This window comes from Lycorma delicatula, chromosome 2 (assembly GCF_047948215.1).
Source record: "Lycorma delicatula isolate Av1 chromosome 2, ASM4794821v1, whole genome shotgun sequence".
Taxonomy (NCBI): Eukaryota; Metazoa; Arthropoda; class Insecta; order Hemiptera; family Fulgoridae; genus Lycorma; species Lycorma delicatula.
The window spans coordinates 166,230,706-166,250,422 of record NC_134456.1 but is presented as its reverse complement, the minus strand read 5'-3'; the positions used below and the strand labels follow the sequence as shown (position 1 = coordinate 166,250,422).

The window sequence follows — 19,717 nt, the reverse complement described above, 5'->3', positions numbered from 1 at the left end:
CAACCACCAAAGAACACCGGTATCCACGATCTAGTATTCAAGTCCGTGTAAAAATAACTGGCTTTACTAGGACTTGAACGCTGGAACTCTCGACTTCCAAATCTGCTGATTTGGGAAGACGCGTTCACCACTAGACCAACTCGGTGGGTCTCGCATAGCAACCTGCCGCTTGCATTACGTTTCTATTCCAAGACGTGTGCTTAGAATGGAGATCGCCCATGAGTATGAAGGGAACATCCCAATTTTCCACCACGGCATCTAGGTCAGCGCCGGATACAGCTGAGTTCGGCCTGTTATATGCCAATACCAGTCTGTATACTGTTCCTAGATGCTGCTCATATATACAGGTCTGTTCCATGAAATCGGTGTGGATCTCGACCCGCATATGCGTGATTCGTCTTTCCAGAACAAAGGGCGAAGAGCGTAGCATAAACAATAGACATCAATATTGTACTTGTTTGGATTGGATATTATATACAGTTTATAAAAGTATAAATAAATATACATTGGTCTAAATACTAATCAGTAACATAATAATAATAATCATGTAACCGGATACATTAATCAAATAGTATTATAAACCCGTGCTCATTAGGCAGCAAGATACACAGCTATGCTGTTCATCAGATCTGTGCCAATTCGGCTTGGACAAGCTTAACGTACAAATTTATGAGTTTTCCTAACCTTTTCAAGTTGGGTCTCCTTAGCAAACAGTACTACCAATATAGCGGGTGGTATAGCTGCGCACATTGCGTGCGAGAGGGGTAGAATGATAGGACGGGTGGAACAGTTAGATAGTCATTCCTTTACGAAAACATCTCGTATAGCTCCGTATACTTACATAATATGCAGTATGTTGTCAGAGTTGTTCAGGAAAGATAATAACGCGGTAAGCCAGCCGTCAGCCTAAGTGCACAGCAATACGCCGCGCGGTATAACTCCACTAACAAAGGTGCTTCTAATTAGCTCCAAAGCAAAAATACTTTGGAATAAAAAGTTAATTATTTTGAAAATGAGTCATCTAGTATTAAATAATTTTAATTAATTGAAAATAAAAATAATAATTATTATTTATGTATTTTTTTAAATTTTAAACAATTTTTTTTCTTTATTTGAACAAAGTATTAACTCAAAAATAATGAAGGTTAATGATTTAGTAACCCTTGTTACTATTATAAGTAATTATGTGTGTTAAGTTATTGTTTAACAATTTTTCTGATAATGCAAGTCAAGAGCGGCGGTGGCTCGCGTATAGGCAGTGTGGAATTGCAGCACCCCTATTTCCACTTGATATTATCGATAACGTTTAATGATTCCTTTTTTCTTTTCTTTATACTTGTACAATAATATATAATTCTTAATCTTAATGTCAGTACCTATCCCCTAGTTTATGAAAAAGATACAAGAATCTTTTCATGGAACTGTGCGCGTCTCAGTTTCAGCGGTGTGGTGTTTGGCTGTTATGCGCATGCACACACTCTAAGCTGCACGCGAGGGAGAAAGAGCACTGTCGCTCCAGCAGTGCCGACTCTGGCATGATGGTGGAAGATTTTTTTTTTACTCGCGTGTGTGTAGAACGTTCCTTTTTCAATTTTAATCGGTGGAAGGAATATGAAAGTGGTTTAGTTGTTTTTTCAGTAGTGATCAGAAGATGGCAGAAAGCAAGGGTTCTTTGATTGCCAAATCTGTCCAAAAACACACTGGAAGGATGAAAGAGAAGATAATTAGTAAAACCTAATTATGTATTTGTTTCTGTGTACATACAAGTTTAAATTAATCACCATTGGACTATAGTGTTTTTAAGCGGACATTTTATTAAGTTATTATCTAATAGTACTTTCTTTCTTTCCTGTTTAGCCTCCGGTAACTACCGTTTAGATAATTCTTCAGAGGATGAATCAGGATGATATGTATGAGTGTAAATGAAGGGTAGTCTTGTACATTCTCAGTTCGACCATTCCTGAGATGTGTGGTTAATTGAAACCCAACCACCAAAGAACACCGGTATCCACGATCTAGTATTATCTAATAATACTAAAAAATATTATTTGTACAGACATTTTATTATTTATTCGGTTAAACCGAATATGGTTTAACCATTTGTGTACCATATTCTTGAATGTGATAAAGTGTAGAATTAGATTATTATCCTGCTTTCAGCTATTCTATTAGATACATTTTTTCGGTTCTTTTATTTTGCAGAAAATTTTAACTATGGCCTTGAAAAGGTCAAAAAATTTTTCTAGAGCAGCACCCCCACTAATTTTAGCTACGAGCCGCCACTAGCTAAAAGACACATCTTCAATGTAAGTAGGTATTTAAAAACTACTCTTTATGTTGCTCCGTGAAACTTATGTTGCCTCCTAAGGTTCGAAAATACGGAAAATTTACATAAGTACTTCTAAAGTTTGTTAACACAATTACTGATTAATATTTTAAATGTTTCAGGTTTTTGAGAGGCTTGAAAAAGCAGCTGCCTACTTAAAAGAAAATCATTTAGTTGAGGATATAGAAAAATTCTCTAATTCTCAAATAATAAATCAGTTGTTAACGTCTCTAAGATACCTTGATTTAAAACATATAGAAAAAGTTTTCAATAAATTATGTTCTGATTCATCAGCAGATGATATCATAAAGAAGTAAGTTCAACTGTTTTGTTAAGCTATATTTTTAAATTAAAAAAGTTATTACATTCTTTTTACTACTTTTTTTACATATTTCTGAATAATAAAATTTATATATACATTGGTTTTAATAGGTTTTGTAGATGTGATGACAGATTTGTTAACCGTTTGATTTGAGGTTTGTTAACAAAACCTCCGAATATTATTTTATATTACCATAAACCCTTTTAACAATAGAATTTGACTTTTGAGAGAATGACAAAATTTTGCTCTGTTAACGGAGATTTTATCAATTGAACAGTTTTATTTAAGGTAAAACTATTATAGTATTAAGTATACTATATGAAAAGCAATATGTAAACTAGATATGATTTTTAGTGTTATATAGTATATTACATTTATAGATCTTTTGTTTTGCAAAAAATAATTCAAAAATATTTAAATAGATTTTAAATCTTTATAAATTTATTAAATCTTAATTAATCTTGAATTTGTATGGAAAACACAAATTAAATAGGACGTATTCTTTAAATAAATAATGCATTACATAACATACAGTAATATTAATGTGAGTTAATTAAATTTTTTTTCAGCAAAAAATAAAAAATATAAGGAAATACAATTTCCTTTTAAAATTGGTTTCCAAAATTTCCACAATGGTGCATTATGAGTTTTTTCTTATTTAAAAAAGAAATAAATTGGAAATCTTTTAAAAATTAGCTACTGTAGACTATATTTAAATATGAATGTTATAAAAAATTATTTTTATTTGAGTTAGTTTTTACTTCCTTGTACGAAGTAAAGGAAGAATTGTGATCCTGAAAAATTTTGGTTTTTAGATTTCAACGGAAATATCCATTTTCACCATCTCTGAATTAATTTTGACTAGTTTTGGCGTGACGTCTGTACGTACGTACTATGTATCTCGCATAATCCAAAAACGATTAGTCGTATGCTGTTAAAATTTTGAATTTGGGACTGCTGTAACGTCTAGTTGTGCACCCCTCTTTTGATTGCAATCGACTTGACCAAAAAAGCCCAAAATCCAAAAAAAATTAATTTTGGATTTTTTCTTAAGGGTGTAGTAATAAGCCTTCATTGAGAACTTTTAATAAGTGGTAATTATTTTCATTGGTTCCAGGGTTATAACCAAATTAAATTTTAATTAATGAAATATTTTGATCTTACAAGGGAAAGGAACATCGGTTTGAATTCCACTTCATTTCCTTCTTTTTTTAAATTTAAATATATTGATTTATTAATAATTATTAATCTGTGATTGTAAAAAATTTTCACAATAAATAATAATAATTCAATAATAACAATAAAAAATTAAAAAATGAAAAAAATCAGAAGTTATTAATGAAATAAAGTTTTATGTACTTTTAAAAATGTGTATATGTAATTTAATAGGAATACAAGGAAGTCATGTAGTGTCCACATCAGATTTTTTATCAACATTAAGCTTCTTCAAAGAGTGCTGAGTGATACAGTGCTGTGGGTGAGTAGTGGTGCTTGAATTTGGTTTTGAAAAAAATTTATTGTTTTTGATGTGTTAAAAGTGTACTTGATTTAAACTGTCTTTGTTCAGTTGGGAAGTGTTTGTATATTTTGAGTCACTCAAGTGTGTCAGATGTTCATCCTTCATGGTTTATATGTAAGATTTTCATATTGTTTTCTAGTCAAATGTGTAAAACTTCAACATAAGAAGCTTATAAATAAACATAAAAAAATGACATACTTTAGCAATTTAGATTACATAAACAGAAACATATTAAAATGCACAAAAACAACAATCTAAATGAGCAGACAGAATTCAAATTGTACACAATTTTGAACCCATTAAAAACAAAAAATATCTTTCTAAATCCAGTTTAAAACTGCTGTTACATCTAACAGCACCACATCAATCAATGCTTCTATGAGTAGTCCCTGAAGCAGCTAGCTTAGACAAAGGATATGGTTTTGTATATTTCTTCCTAAAATAAAATGTATTATTAATATGCTACATCTTGAATATTAAATGCAAACTTGAACTATTATAGAAACAAGATAAAAGGAACCTACCGACTTTTGTGCACAGTAAGTTTTATTTTATTTTAGAGAAAATAGAATAACTTAGGATGCAAGAAAAGCTCAAAAATAATTAATAAAAAATGTTTACTTAAAATTTTAAGTTAAATAGTTATTTTGATTGTTAAACAGTCATTTGTAGATACTGAGGAAGCAGTACATTAAAAAAATAATAGGTAAATAAATAGATTTAAAAAGTAATAATGAAGAAATAATAATTATTATAATTTAAAAAATTAGCTATACTTATGAAACATTATAAAACAAGTATCTCTAAAAGTGCTAATAAAATAAAAAAAAGGGTAAATTTTGCTTATAAAATCCAAACTAAAGAAACTTCCTACTTATGTTGTCCATTTTGACCTATCATATAGAGTATATAGAGTTGGATAGATTAACACTTATATTATTGTGTTTGATCTTTTCTGTGTTTCCATGCCATTTGTGAAGGTTATTTTCAAATTGCTTGTGCAAAGTAGTCCTATGGAGAGCTTTTAATCTTAGCATAATCAAACATTCTAAAATAAATGAACACAATAATGATGTACTAAATGTGCAGACAAATTCAAATCCAATACACTTTTAACCAAATTTGGAATACACGTCTACTTAACTAAAAAAAAAAAACCCAACAACAACTTTTTAGGGCAAATTTCATTACATTGGTTTTATTTTTTGTAAACAGTTGATTCTATTGTTTTATTTTTTTTTTTTTAGGAACTTATTTTTACAAATATTACCAATGATAGGAACAGAATCATCGCTGTCATTTATTGCTAATTTACTGAAGAACAAAAACAACCTAGTAACTAACGTTGAACTGCTCCATATTTTAACGGCATTGCCATTTTATGTTGTTAATTATGAAGTGAAAATACTTGATGAGATGCAGGTAAGAATTGTGTACTACAGATAGTTTACTAATTTAAAGCTAAATTTGCTTTTCTTTAAAATTATGCAGTAAAACTTCCCAGTACTGGACACTCCTTGGGAACAACATCTCTGTTCATTATTTAGGAGCATCTGCTATTCAGAAAAATTTACATCAGTGGTATCCCAACTGAAGCCTAGCTGATGACTGTGAGATGTAATCAGTTAGACGGTCTAAAGGTGACTTCTGGTAAAGCCACTCAGGCTTTGGAATGGAGGGGGTGGTGTGGCGACTGGAATCGTCACAAGATCGTCTTCTCCTATGGGGTTGGGATGCACTACTATAATCAACCAACAAAATAAGAGAATAAAATTTCTGTACTTTACTGAAATGGAATAAAATACAATGTAAGCTATAAAAATACTAATCAAAGAAGCCATAATATACAAGAATCAAAACACACGTTAAAAAAATAATGTAAAAATCAAAACAAATCAAATATGGATACAATTTATTTATATGTAGATGGTTTAAAATAGCTATCTATTTTGGTTTGAGCTAAGTCCTGGTACATATTTTTTCTAATAAGCGACTGCACTTCTGATTTTAAAATAACGCCTTCTGGTAATCCTTTTTCTAAGAAATATTGATTTAATTTTCTAACCTCTTCTGTTGCTTCCTTACTCATGAGGTAAAACCGGGTTCATCGTCATTAGAGTCATTGTCATTTGTTTTAGAAGTAATCAAGTCTGAGGAAGCAAGAGCATGGATCTCAGTCGATATGTCCTCTGTGGTGAATGAATCGTCAATCTCTGGGTACTCTTTGTAGTTTCCAAATGATTCAATAAGTTTTTGTAATTCATTCTGTTCCACAGAATTTTCATTTGGTTCAGTAAGAGTTTTTAATGTCGGAATGGAAGTTTAGTTTGTAGAGGTTTAATACCGGTTTTTATGGAACAATTTCTCACTGTCATAGTAGTACCTGCTTTATTGCCATACGAATCCATAAAACTGCACCCAGCAAACTAATAATTTAAGAAAGCTCATCAGCTCCTGAACATCATTCACTGTTAACACCTTCGCACCATTGTTAACACTGTAACACCTTTTTTCCATATTGAATTTTGAAGCTGTGAATGATCCCCTAATCAAACAGTTGACATACTGCAAAACTATTTGAGGGAAGAAATATCCATTTTACATTTTCTTAGTTAACATTAGGGTAAGATTTTGGGATTGTCCAAGAATATTATAACTTTCCTATTTTGCCTTCTCATTTGATCAAAACTTAGCAACCAGATTATCATTATTTTGCTAATCATATAAGCTTTTTAATTTGAATACCATTCAATTTATAATGAATTTATGTTTACGCTTTTAAAACATCGTGGCTTTGCAGCTTTGTCGATTATTAATGGTTTTACAAATTCACCTGACATATTCACAGCCAACATAATAGTCTTTCTTTTGGTTTCTTTCCCCTGTACATTTTTTCTGTTTTAAGACATTGTTTTTATTGGGCAAAGCCCAGAAAAAAGACCACTCTCATCACAATTAAAAATGTTTCTTTCATTGTAATTCACGCAGATTTCATTTAACTTTTCCTTTCACTGAGACACCAAAATCTCATCTACACATTTATAACTGGACTTTATATAACTTTACATCTAGACATTTATAACAACTGCTACTCTTTCTTTTAATGTCAGGTGTTTATGTTTGTGAGATACTTTAAGTTGCGGTAGCAATAATTGTAACGATTTTTATAAAATATACAAAATTGAACATACATTTTGTGTAGAAAATTTTTTACAGTAAAATATACAGTAACCATAACAAAAATATTACACATGTTCAATGTACAGTATATTCTTACACAGTAACTGATGATGAATCATGCTGGATAATGAACTGATTGAAATCATAACACCAGTGTCTAGTCGGGAATTAGTCACTGAGTATTAAATAAAATAAAAAAATTGCAATTTTTATTCCTGCTGTTCGTTTTTCAGAACTGATTGAATAGTTTTTATAGGTAAATTTCTTGTCCAATTTATTTATTTAGCTGCTAGTACAGTATCCTTACACATCCTTCCTAGCTACTTCAGCTGTCTTCACCTATTTATCTTTAACTTATACATCTACTACTACAAGAGAAACATTAACTTTTTTGTACATTTGATTACTCAAACAATTAATTATTTCTCAATCTGGTCAAACAAGTAATTGTCAGTTACTTGTCAATTTCAGAGAATTTAGCTGTCAGTAATTATTATCTAAAAGTAAAGTAGTAGTGTACTCACTCCTGTTATCTATATCTGATATTTAAACTGACCCACCCAATATCCTCACTTTTTGCTACTGTATGCAATTGACTTGCACATTTAGATAGCCCCGTATATCTTTGCTTCTCATTATTAACATTGTAAATTTGTTTTTACTTGTTGAGTAAACAAAATAAGTACCAATTTTCAAGCTCTTTTATTCAACAGATTATATTCTTTTTTTTTAATATACAAGTTTCAGTTCTGATAAAAATATACCTTAATTTTAGAGCAAAAAAATGTAGACAGAAATACATATTGAAATAGATGAAAAAGAAGGAGACTGAAATTGTAAAGAATTTTCTCATTCTTGTTAATACATTGACTATCACATTAAAATAGGAAAAAAAATTAAGCATTACTTTCATCAACAGATAGTGCAAGAAAAATAATTAGAATGTTGTAAAATGTGTTTCACTGAACAGGTTTTTGTTATAAGTAAAGCTAAGGGATTAATTGTTTAACTTGCTAATCAGGTTTAACTGTTTGGCAAGGGGCTATTTACTATCCATTTTAAATGAATATTAGATGGTTAGATCATTTTAAGAAATCATATAAATATTTTAATATGTTTATGGAATGTAAATACAGTATAACCATTACATCATACTTCTGAATTGTAATAGTAAAAAACACATCCCGTCAAGTGCTTTTTGTTATTTAATATTTATATTGAACCCTGTTCATGTATACAACCATGCTTTTTCAAAACAGAAATTGGTTTGGTTTCTGAATTTATTTTCAAAATTAATGATCATTCTTTTTTTTACAAAAAAGATTATTTAGGAGCAAGTATGACTTTAAATTAAACTCTATGGACAATCCATCTTCAACTGTGTGCAAAAAATGTAATCAAAACACATTCTGTCAAGCTTAAACTTTCTTTCTATCATTTTCCTACTACAAGAAGTTTCTTTTATATTTCAATATAAGACGCTTTTTTCTACATACAACTCTATGCCTAAACATATTTATGTTGAGTTAATGTTTTTTGCAAACCATTTATATAGTAAATCTCAAAAAAGAAATGTGATAAACAAAATGTATCACAACTTATTTTTAAATATTATTCTTAATAGTGTTTCATGTCTTATTGAATTCATCCTGTAGATTCATTGTAGGACAAAAACAATATACCTTGTATTAAAATGGGATCCCTCTAGAAAAAGTAAAATTGCCCAAGTAACCCATATTGTTACTTGAATTATTTTCAATCAAAAACACGTGGGACTTTGACCATACTTGACCGGGCTGCCAAAAAATCTTGCACATGTAAAAAATATAACTTTATCCAACTATGCTAAGAGTTTTTTTAATGAATTACTAATTTTCACTTTAATCTTTTCATTTGAATAGTTTGAATTTTATGCATAATTGGATTAGATGAAGTATCTCCCTAACATTACTTCAGTACCTTCTTTAACTTTGAGAAGATTGAGGCTCTATATTAGTTTTTATCGTACAATGAATTCTACAGTGAATTCAGTAAGATACAAAACACTATTAAGAATACTATTTAAAAATAAGTTGTGATACATTTGTTCATCAAATCTCTTTTGTTGAGATCTAATATATAAATGGTCTGTAAAAAAGATTAGCTCAACATAAATATGTTTAGGCATAGAGTTATGTGTAGAAAAAAGTATAAGAGAAACTTATATTAAAATATAAGAGAAACTTCATGTAGTAGGCAAATTGTAGAATGAAAGTTTATTCCACTATGCGGAAAAAATACTATACTACTAATAAATTATGAAAAATATTTGACAGGATGGGTTTTGATTTCGTTTTTATCATAGTGTAGTATTTGAAAGTGAATTGCAAATAAGTCATTGAATTTTGTGGAGCTCATTAGTTTGAGGTAAAACATACTCGACCTTGGAAACATGGCTGAATAACATGTGTTGTTATAATACTGTATGTTGTTGCACTTATTTACATAAATGATATGAAAATGCAGCTATTAGTGTGGCTACAAATACAGCTGTTAGCACCTAAATTTGTCTGTTTTATGTTATATTAATAGTTGAGAGGGGTAACATTTTTCTTTCTTTTTATTTTTTTTCCTCTCAAATACATATATCATCTAATCAGCTGAGACTGGTTGGACCAATCGTAAATCTGAAGTCAAAAAGTATAGTTACTGAGATACTTAGAAGGTGTCGAAAAACCCTATTTTAAAGATTAAAGAGGTGTGTTGCCATCTCTCTGTTAAGTTGTCATACTTGCGAGAGGGGATGCTAGTGACACCCCTCGATATTTAACTTAATAAAAATGAAAATAATGCACAATAATGTTATTAAATCTGATATTATCCCAAAATCATTTTAATGTATCACCTTAATTTACATAGTTTAAAGATGTGTAACACTTTTCCTGATAGGAGAATGTCAAAGTACCTCATATGTTTACTAACACTACAATTAATTGTAAAAGTGTCACTACAGTTAAATTTGTCTTGTGATGCAATTTTATTATGATTTAAATATTTTATTAAATTATTTTTTGGTTTAAAGATATGGTATAATTTTCGGTATTTTACATATTAATTATTTTATTTTTATTAAACTATGATTTATACTTCTTGGTTTTAAAAATAATTAAATGGAATTATTGAATTTTTTTGTATTCTCTTTAGTGTAGTTTTTAACTGCATTTTCCATAAATTATTATATGCCTTTTTGCTTGGTATAGACTTTAATTTATTGTAATTCTTTGCCTAATTCTTTTTAAAACCTACAATAGCAATTTCATTAGTTTCATTAATATTTACTTTTGCATCTAAACAAGTTCTTATTCTATTAATGTCACTGCAAAGTCAATTTTAATTTATCATTAAAGGAATTCAATTTGTTTAAATGATAAATGTTAATTTTTATCCTTTAGTTAAATATTATTAAAATTTCATCTATACATCTTTTCATAAAAGAATATTATGTGTTGACCTTATACATATACTTTTAAGATAATGTATAAAGATTTCAGATGTAACACCTAGATAATGTTAATAGAAAAACCAAATCAACTAACCAACTGTATCCAATATAAATCAATCTTAACATTAAGAATTAATTCAGTTAAATCATGATCACTATCAGTTTTTATATGCAAAGATGGAAATGTGTTACCATCTTTGCACATAGTGTTTATTAATGATAATGAATTCCTGAAATTAAAAATTTTTTTTGTACTTGGTTTACATTGGTATACTATTTTGGTGAGTCATAGGTGATCTGTTTTAATAATTATTGATAGCAACATAACAGACAATATATATATATATATATATATGACAATAAATTGACTGTTATTACTTTTAATTGTTTTATAGGTGTTATTAAAAGTATCTGATCAATTTGGCCCTGAAATTCAAGATACTGCTGTTCTAGCCTATTCAATATTGTTTGGGAAAGTATGTACTCAGAAGTTATGTTCAGATCAATCTGTTCAAGCAATTTCAGAAGACTTCTATAATAAAATTAATGGTGAGTGATATTAAATTCAGTTATCCTATGTTCATATTTAGTTAAATATGTACAGTATACATTAGTTTTATTAGGTGTCTACCCAACTAAGAAATATCAAACGTTAATATCCATCACCACACAAAAAAAGGATATTTTTGTCCTTTTTTTTTTAATAAAGAAAAATGTATGTGTATTGTATCACTCTCCTTCCGTGTAGTTGTTATTTGAAAAATCGGTTAAATACATTAATACATTAAACCCAACTCAATCTGCTGTGTGATATGTGATTAGTCATCATCATTGCATCTCAACAAAAATAATATTTGTTTAGAGTGACATAGGATTAATGTTTAAATTAAATGTTTAAAATACTGTTGTTTAATTAAATATTCTTCTTACCATTTTACTCCTTGTTACCATTACTACTGTTGATTCATAGTAATGTCTCTGGACTTGTTTTAATAACACTATTCACATACAGTTTGTAGGTTCATGTATTAACATATTGTTAGTTGATATTCTCAGTGTTGTAAAGAACTTGGGTAAGATTTATCAAAAAGAAAACTCATTAAAAATTAAAAACGTGTAACTATGTTAGTTAATGGAACTATTCTTCCAAAGATCTTTTTATGGCTAATGACAATTTTAGTAGAATTTCCTTCCAGTAGCTCTGTTGTTAATTGTGCCTGTCTTGAAGAAATACGAAACCTCTTATATACACATAATCAAATACTAATATTCAGTTTGCGTTTGTACGAGTATAATTTGTTTTTGTCAAATTTAGGTTGTTTAATATTTTATATTTTTCAAGTGTGTTGAGATCTTGCTTTTACGTAAAGTGTATATATTTTAATGTTGTAATTAACATTTCAAGGCATGCCAATTATGATCACAATGTGTAAAACCAAGATCTAAGAGTATACATAAATATTTGACATTAACAGACACAAATTTGACAGAAACAATATAGATCAAGCATATTATTCACTTGCACACTTAAAGGGTCTCTTTATCTTTTCAAGTTAACAACAGCATTATCAGAAACTCCAATGATAAAAGAACTCTCCAAAGCCACAAACCTCAAAAGACATTATGAAGAGTAGTTCCTTTAATATGAAAGAGTCATGTACAACTTTTATTAATTTTAAAATGTTGTCACATTTTATCATGCTGTTCAAAAATTTAAGAAAGTAGCAAGCAAAATAATGTATTAAAGACAATTTCTTTTTCAAAATAAAGGATTTCAAACTTTTATTCTTTAAATTTATATTGTGATTTGTTATAAAAATGGGTTTAATGAACCATTTATTAAACACAGTTTTGGTTATCGGATTGTTGATCATTACTTTGTGCTCTAGTTTTTGTAGATATTATTGCCTGAGAATTTTCAGGTATTGCAGAAAAACATCAGGTTGTTACAAGATGTAGTTTACTAAAATAAACTGAATATGCCAAAAAACATTGTTTTAAAACTCAGTACTGTGAAGTGTTTCAGGTGATATGGAATTATCAGGTTATAAAAAATACAGTTTCATAAACTGGCTGATGAAATATGTTAACATTAATTTAAAAAAAAAAGAAGAAAATATGATGTTGCTTTCAAATTATATTGGTGTTCTGCTTCCACAAAATTTGTTTAGAGCTAATTATGCAGTTCCATCATCAATGGAGTTATGGTTGCTTTGCATTATTTTGCCCATTTTAAAGACAAATTCTATGTTTGGGTACTCTCAATACACATTTTAAAAGATTTTTTGCTAATTCCAAAAAGTATATTTGACACCAGTAGAATTTTTTCTGCTCTGAAGCTTTCTTTGCTTATAGCAGGTCTGCATTTGATGTTTTCTTCACTTCACCCATTCTTTGAAATTTTACTCTGAATAAAAATTTCTGAAACTTTTTGAATACTTTCCTCCTCTTGTTTTTAATTCCTCACTATCCTGCAGTCATTAATTCAGATTTTCAAATCACTCCCTTTTAAAACACTGGATTTTGTTAACTGTAGTCAAAAAATTATAATTTGATGTATAATTTTGTACTTTAGATGTTATTATGTGTATGTATGTATTTTTAAATAATATTACTGTTGTTATTCTCTTTCAGAAAACAAAGATAATTACAAGAAACAACTTGTATATGTAGAAGGACTGAAAAATTTGATGACAAAAGATGCAGCTGACTTTTTAGGTAAAATTATTTCAAATAAAGAAATTTCAGAAGATCTTAGAATACGAGCTATTTTTGGTCCAAAAAATCCATTGTTGAAAAATCCTTCCCTGGTAAGTGTAAAATGAGAAACTACAATATTTATATTATTCAGATTATATTTTATAAATTTAGTTTTTTAAGGTTGAAATTGTGATTTCATCTGTATCTACATAACCCTTTTTTTATTTTGTTAAAACTAAGTAGATTGTTTCTTTTCTCTTAAATATTGCATTGATGTAATTGTTAAATTTAATTAATGTGATGTAACTGAATTTTCAATGTTTAGATACAAGTTATGTTGTATTTAATTTCTAATCAATAATTTATTGACAAAGCTGTTAATAAACTGAATGTGTATGCGAATATCAGTATTTAGAACAATGCCGAACCAAAATAATAATCACCCTAGTGCAATTAATATATGAATAGAAATATCAAAATCAACATTCCTGAAAATTAAATTGTTCTTCAATTTAAAGCATTTGAATTTAAACATAATAATTTCATATGGAACACTTACAGCTTTTCAATTTTGTTTTGTGGTGCAGAATCTTGGAAGCTTAGAAAACTTGATATGAAGAGAATCGATTCATTTGAATTATGGATACATCGCAGGAGACAAAAAATATCATGTATCAAACAATATAGTTCTTATACTAATGTATAATAGAGAAAGGGAATTTGCATTTGAGATTCAAAAAAGAAAGCTGGAGTATTTTGCACATGTCATGAGAGGACCAAAATATGAAATACTATGAATAATTATGTCGTGTAAAATAGAAGGTTTAAATGGTTAGATCTATAGGAAGAAGATTGAAAAGAATCCTGGTTGAAAAATCCAAGGAAATGCTTATACTGTCTCATGTTGATCGGCATCATTGGCGTAAGGAACCAGCACCAGAAGAACAAGAATTTTTTAATGTAATACTTTCCCAGAGGAGAAGTATTGCGATCAGTTAAGATTGAACCCTTTCTCCAGCCTTTTGCATTTCTCAGTGTTTTGAGGTCCTCACATTACATCTGGTATGATAGCATGTATATATGTATGTTACTGTTGTTAACAGTAACAACATACATGCATGTATCTCTGTTTCTTAACAGAGATTGATTCTAATAAGATTTAGAAAACTCATATCAAGACTGAGAAGATATTAAAAAAAAATGATATATCTTAAAGGGGTTTTAAACTTAATGAAAATTTTATTTATATGCTATATATTTTTTAAAGGTTATTAAAAAATAATGTAGTTAAAAAGTTTTAGAAAAATATGAAAAGTTCCCTCTAAAAACAAAATCAAAAAAAGGTTCTTTTACCTTAATGACGTTTCAAGCTGTCTAAATGTTTAGACATTTTTTTCTAAGCGAGGAATTATAGGTATGGGAACAATCTTTAATCTAATGAGAGGTTGTGATGATGTACTCCATAAAATTATAATTATATAAATAATTTTTTCCTAACTTTTTACTATTTCTATTAACAGTACACTTTTTCTATCTATTATTATTTTTATTGAGATAAAAATATTTATAGTTTTCAAACTTTATCCTGGAAGTTGGAGATAAATTTTTTTCTGTCCCTATTTGCAGTGCAGGAGGGACATTATGTATCACATAATCTATTTTCTGTTTCTCAAATAACAAAATTTTTCTGCTGAAAACATCTTCATCAGACAACCATTTCTTTCATGGTTAAGATTTTATTGTTCTAATTGCTGTTCTTGAATTCTATCCAACAATGACTTTATCATAATTCTACTTCAAAACAATCTTACAAAACAAGCAAATGCTTGTTTGTTAAAATAAATTTTCATTAAAAAGTACAAGGTGTAATGTTTTGGAAATTAACCTTTTTTCCTAAATCAGTCAACAGCAGTTACATAACAGAAATATATCTGAACTCCACCAGTTTGATGCTTTCCTTATCTATTAAGGTATTTGATCCATCAGCTCCAACTACCATATGTATTATTTTTTTACATTGATATCCAGTTCCTACTTATGCTCTTAATCAAGTTACAAACTATATACTCTCTTCGTCTTCCATCAAAGCATTGTGGTCATTTCTGAATAAAAGGGAAAAACCTGATTGTTTAATTCTGAATTCATATTTTGTGGATATCCAGGTCCATTCTTTGCCAACTAAGTTTACTACAACTCTAGTTTTATTAGTTGTATCTTAATATCATCTCAGTTCTTTATGCAGTTTCTAAATTTTTTTAGAATGGCTTAAATTGATGTTTATTTTTAAATATAAACAATCAACACTCCTTAACTGACTCTTCTACTTTAATTAACTCAACTGCAGAGAAAAATATTGTTATCTATAATTTCGATCCCATATCCTTTCCTCTTGATTTCAGATAAAGCAACTATGTCCACCTGAAAGTTAGTTAGAACTGTGTATTTGTCAAAAAGTTCTCAAATGTTTCATCATATTGTTTTACCATATATCCCTGCCAAAAATCTGAGGAATAATTTTATTTTTGGAGAACTCTTCTGTGGGTGATACCATGAAATATGTACTTTTTAAGGCCAATTGAACCCATCATTTCATCCTCTTTCATCCTGTTATACAACAGTAAATTTTTGGTTTTTATTACAATATATATTTATGTTCAAGTAGCCTGAAATTTCTTAACAGACTGTATAACAGTCTTGATGTAGAGTAGCTTATCAGAGGATAAAATTGGTCACATTATATAATGTTCTAATAGTTTAACAAATTAATCTAGAATACTTTTTCATAGTTTGCTTTTGATAATAAAATAAGAAGATCATAACGGTAATTAATTTTCAATTTTATTCCTTTGGAAATTGTTAAATTTACAGATATACTTAATTTAAAGAAACTTCAAGTCATTGGCATCAGGTTTGTTTTTCAAACTTAACTTAATTATTAATACATTCTGGGACCACATAACATCATTTGTGAACTATGAGTGGTTCCAGCAGCATCACTTCAATAACCTTAGATACCAATAGTTTGCAATTAGCTCATACTCTGAAAATGTTATGAATTACAGACAAATGTTTTTACATTAATTTCAACATATTACTTGTATTCTAGGGACAAAAGGGCAGTTTTTAATAATTTCGTTATTTATGTAGTTAGGAACTACATTTGTAGTTAGATTAGATTCGATTATGCAACCCCCACGTGTGCATTTAGATGATTTTTCAATGTTTTACTATATTTTATTTTTACAATTGATCTTCCTACTAAAATTTTTAAGCGATAGGATTCATACAGCTTATGTACAATTTAAAAGACAATTTCTTAATCATTCATAATAATTCAACTGGTATCAAGAGACTTTAATTTTAATTTAAAATGGGAATACTGGAAATATTTAGAAATTAGTTTACAGAATATAGTTTTAGTTTCAAATTATAATCAGCTTTAAACAGCAACCCTGAAGAGGTCAGATATAAGTGCAGAAATATAATTAAATATATAAATTAAAATAAAATATTAGAAAACCTCAAACATTGGATATTTTCAGACAAAAAAATCTTACACATAAAAACATTGACTCATTTATTAAAACATTCAATTTTTAATTATAAATTAAGTAAAATATATTTTTTTTTAAATCTGAAAATTGAAAAGACTGTAAGCTCTGTCATTATTGGTATTACTGATTTAACCCACCGGGTTGGTCTAGTGGTGAACGTGTCTTCCCAAATCAACTGATTTGGAAGTCGAGATTTCCAGCATTCAAGACCTAGTAATGTCAATCATTTGTAAACAGATTTGAATACCAGATCGTGGATACTGGTGTTCTTTGGTGGCTGGATTTCAATTAACCACATATCTCAGGAATGGTCAAACTGAGACTGTACAGACTACACTTCATTTACATTCATACATATCATCCTCATTCATCCTCTGAAGTATTATCTGAACGGTAATTACTGGAGGGTAAACAGGAAAAAGAAAGAAAGTATTACTGATTTAAACAAAAAAAAGTTATAATAATATTAAAATACAGGAAGTGTTTACAAAAATGAATATTTTAATGTTACTGTAAAAAAAACAGGGGTGTAACGTATTGTTGGTCAATTCTCAAACCATGAGCATTATTTTGTATTGTATTTATTTTATTGTTGAAAACGTGTTTCATTCTTCTTTTTCTATTTAACAGGACAGACAGTGATCAATGTAGAGAAGTGTTTTTATTTATTATACAAAGTATAGGGCTTTGGTAGTCTATAATCTTGATAACATAACACAATGGTCATTGTTTCATTTATGTTAAGTGGAATGTAAAGAAAACAAATACTGATTCGAATTAACAGTTGTATATTAGTATGTTCATGATTTAATTTAATTTGTATTACATTATTGAAAAATATATACAATTTAATGTATGTACATGTCTACTGTATGATGTGTAAAGTTTGACTGAACAATATCAGTCTTCAAGTGATAGATCGAGACTAGACTAGACGAGACGAAACTGCCGAGTCTGGCTAGATGAGACGAGCCTAAGACGAAACTAGATTGACTAGACGAGACAAGACTAGAAAATTCTATTGTTGAGCCGGCTTATGTAGTGTAGATAGAGCCAAGTGAACTGCCAGGAACTGTGTGCGGTACATAGCTGAGTGAATCGACAGGAGCTGTGTGAATCATACGGTGCCGAGTGAATCATACAAAGCTGTGTCTCAACATACTGCCCGTCATAATTTAACACATCTTACCATAATATAATAAGATTGAATCCAACAAGCTTGGCGACTAGGACGTATCTTATGGTTGCATGTTACGCACTAACAATTAATGAAAAAAAAAACACATGTTTAATAAAATATACAAACAAATTATATTGAAAAGAAGGAAAAAGTAATATTTAACATTACATGGTGCCAGACAGCAGTGCTGCTGGAACAGTCATCTTTCAGAAGAAATTATAACATTGAATTGATTTTAATGTGAATATCATAAGAAAGCATTTTACAGCAGTAACTCCATTATGAAGACAGTTGGTTTCTTATACCGTTTGACACTTCTGTAGTTAGAACAATAATTAGATAGGTATTAACCAATATCTCCCATTACATGTTGTAATTTACAACCACTTCTGGCTTTTAAATCAGATCTATAATTATCAGTTATATTAACCAGAAATAATATCAACAAACAATACATGAAATTTGTGTTGTAAGTGAAATAGTGATGCTACCTAAATATTTTCAGGAAGGTTATATGGGAAAGAAAAGTTGAGTGGTCTATAATTGCAAGTAAAAGATATTAATGATACCAACCCTATGAGCTTACAGAAGTCATCCCTATAGAAAAATGCAGTATGATTTATAAACTGTAGTGCTGCTGGAAAAATGGGGGTTGTTCCAGCAGCAAATGGGAAAATGGGGGTTTTATCTTACTCACATCAAAAAATCCTCCTAATTATTCAGAGTCAATACTACATCATAGATTTTTTCCTCACTAAATATGTCAAAAATCCCTTCATAATCTATGTGTAGGCACTCAGTCATATGTTGCACTAATAAAAATTGCCTATATAAATATCCACAAATATGAAAATTCTGTAAATTGCAGTGTAAGATCCGCCCCTCCTTTTTCAACTAAATAGCTTAATTATTTTAATTTAAAATGTTTTAATACTGTAGTTAGGTGTTTGTATCTATATTGTTTTGATATTTGGTGACTCCTGTATTTACTATGTTCATGTTTATTCATATTTAGTGGTAACATTTTGTTTTCTTATTTTTTTTTTTTGTTTCTTTTACAGCTTTTTAAAGTATGTTTGCCCGTCTTGGTTGATTTTAATGAACATGTTGATTTAAGAATTGCTGCTCTTTCAATGATTATTGAATATCATATTTCTCATCCTGATTCTTCAATGTATACTTATCATTGGCATATGGTCGGTGAACGCTCTCCCCATGTTTACAACTATTACTACACACTCCTACAATCTTATGCTGAGAGCAACAATCCTCATCATGAAGCAATGTAATTATTTTTTTCATTTTTGTGTTGGTTGTTATGTTCACCATCAATTTATTTTGAGATTTACTATAATTTTAATTATAACAAATGTCACTAAAAGAGATTATTCCTTGGTACAGAGAAATATATTAAACTGTATCCTTTATCTTTGTAAGAGTGGAACTAAAAGTAGA

General features: G+C 28.9%; 1 protein-coding gene across 2 annotated transcripts in view; it reads left to right on the top strand.

Annotated features, from left to right (window-relative positions):
• LOC142319403 (uncharacterized) overlaps positions 1-19,717 on the top strand; it is a 104,277-nt gene that overhangs the window by 22,683 nt on the left and 61,877 nt on the right. For both annotated transcript variants that reach the window (XM_075356648.1, XM_075356647.1), the window contains 5 exons: positions 2,449-2,639; positions 5,415-5,589; positions 11,224-11,377; positions 13,463-13,638; positions 19,324-19,547. In XM_075356648.1, the coding sequence (XP_075212763.1) occupies positions 2,449-2,639; positions 5,415-5,589; positions 11,224-11,377; positions 13,463-13,638; positions 19,324-19,547 (920 nt within the window). The remainder of the gene's footprint in view (positions 1-2,448; positions 2,640-5,414; positions 5,590-11,223; positions 11,378-13,462; positions 13,639-19,323; positions 19,548-19,717) is intronic.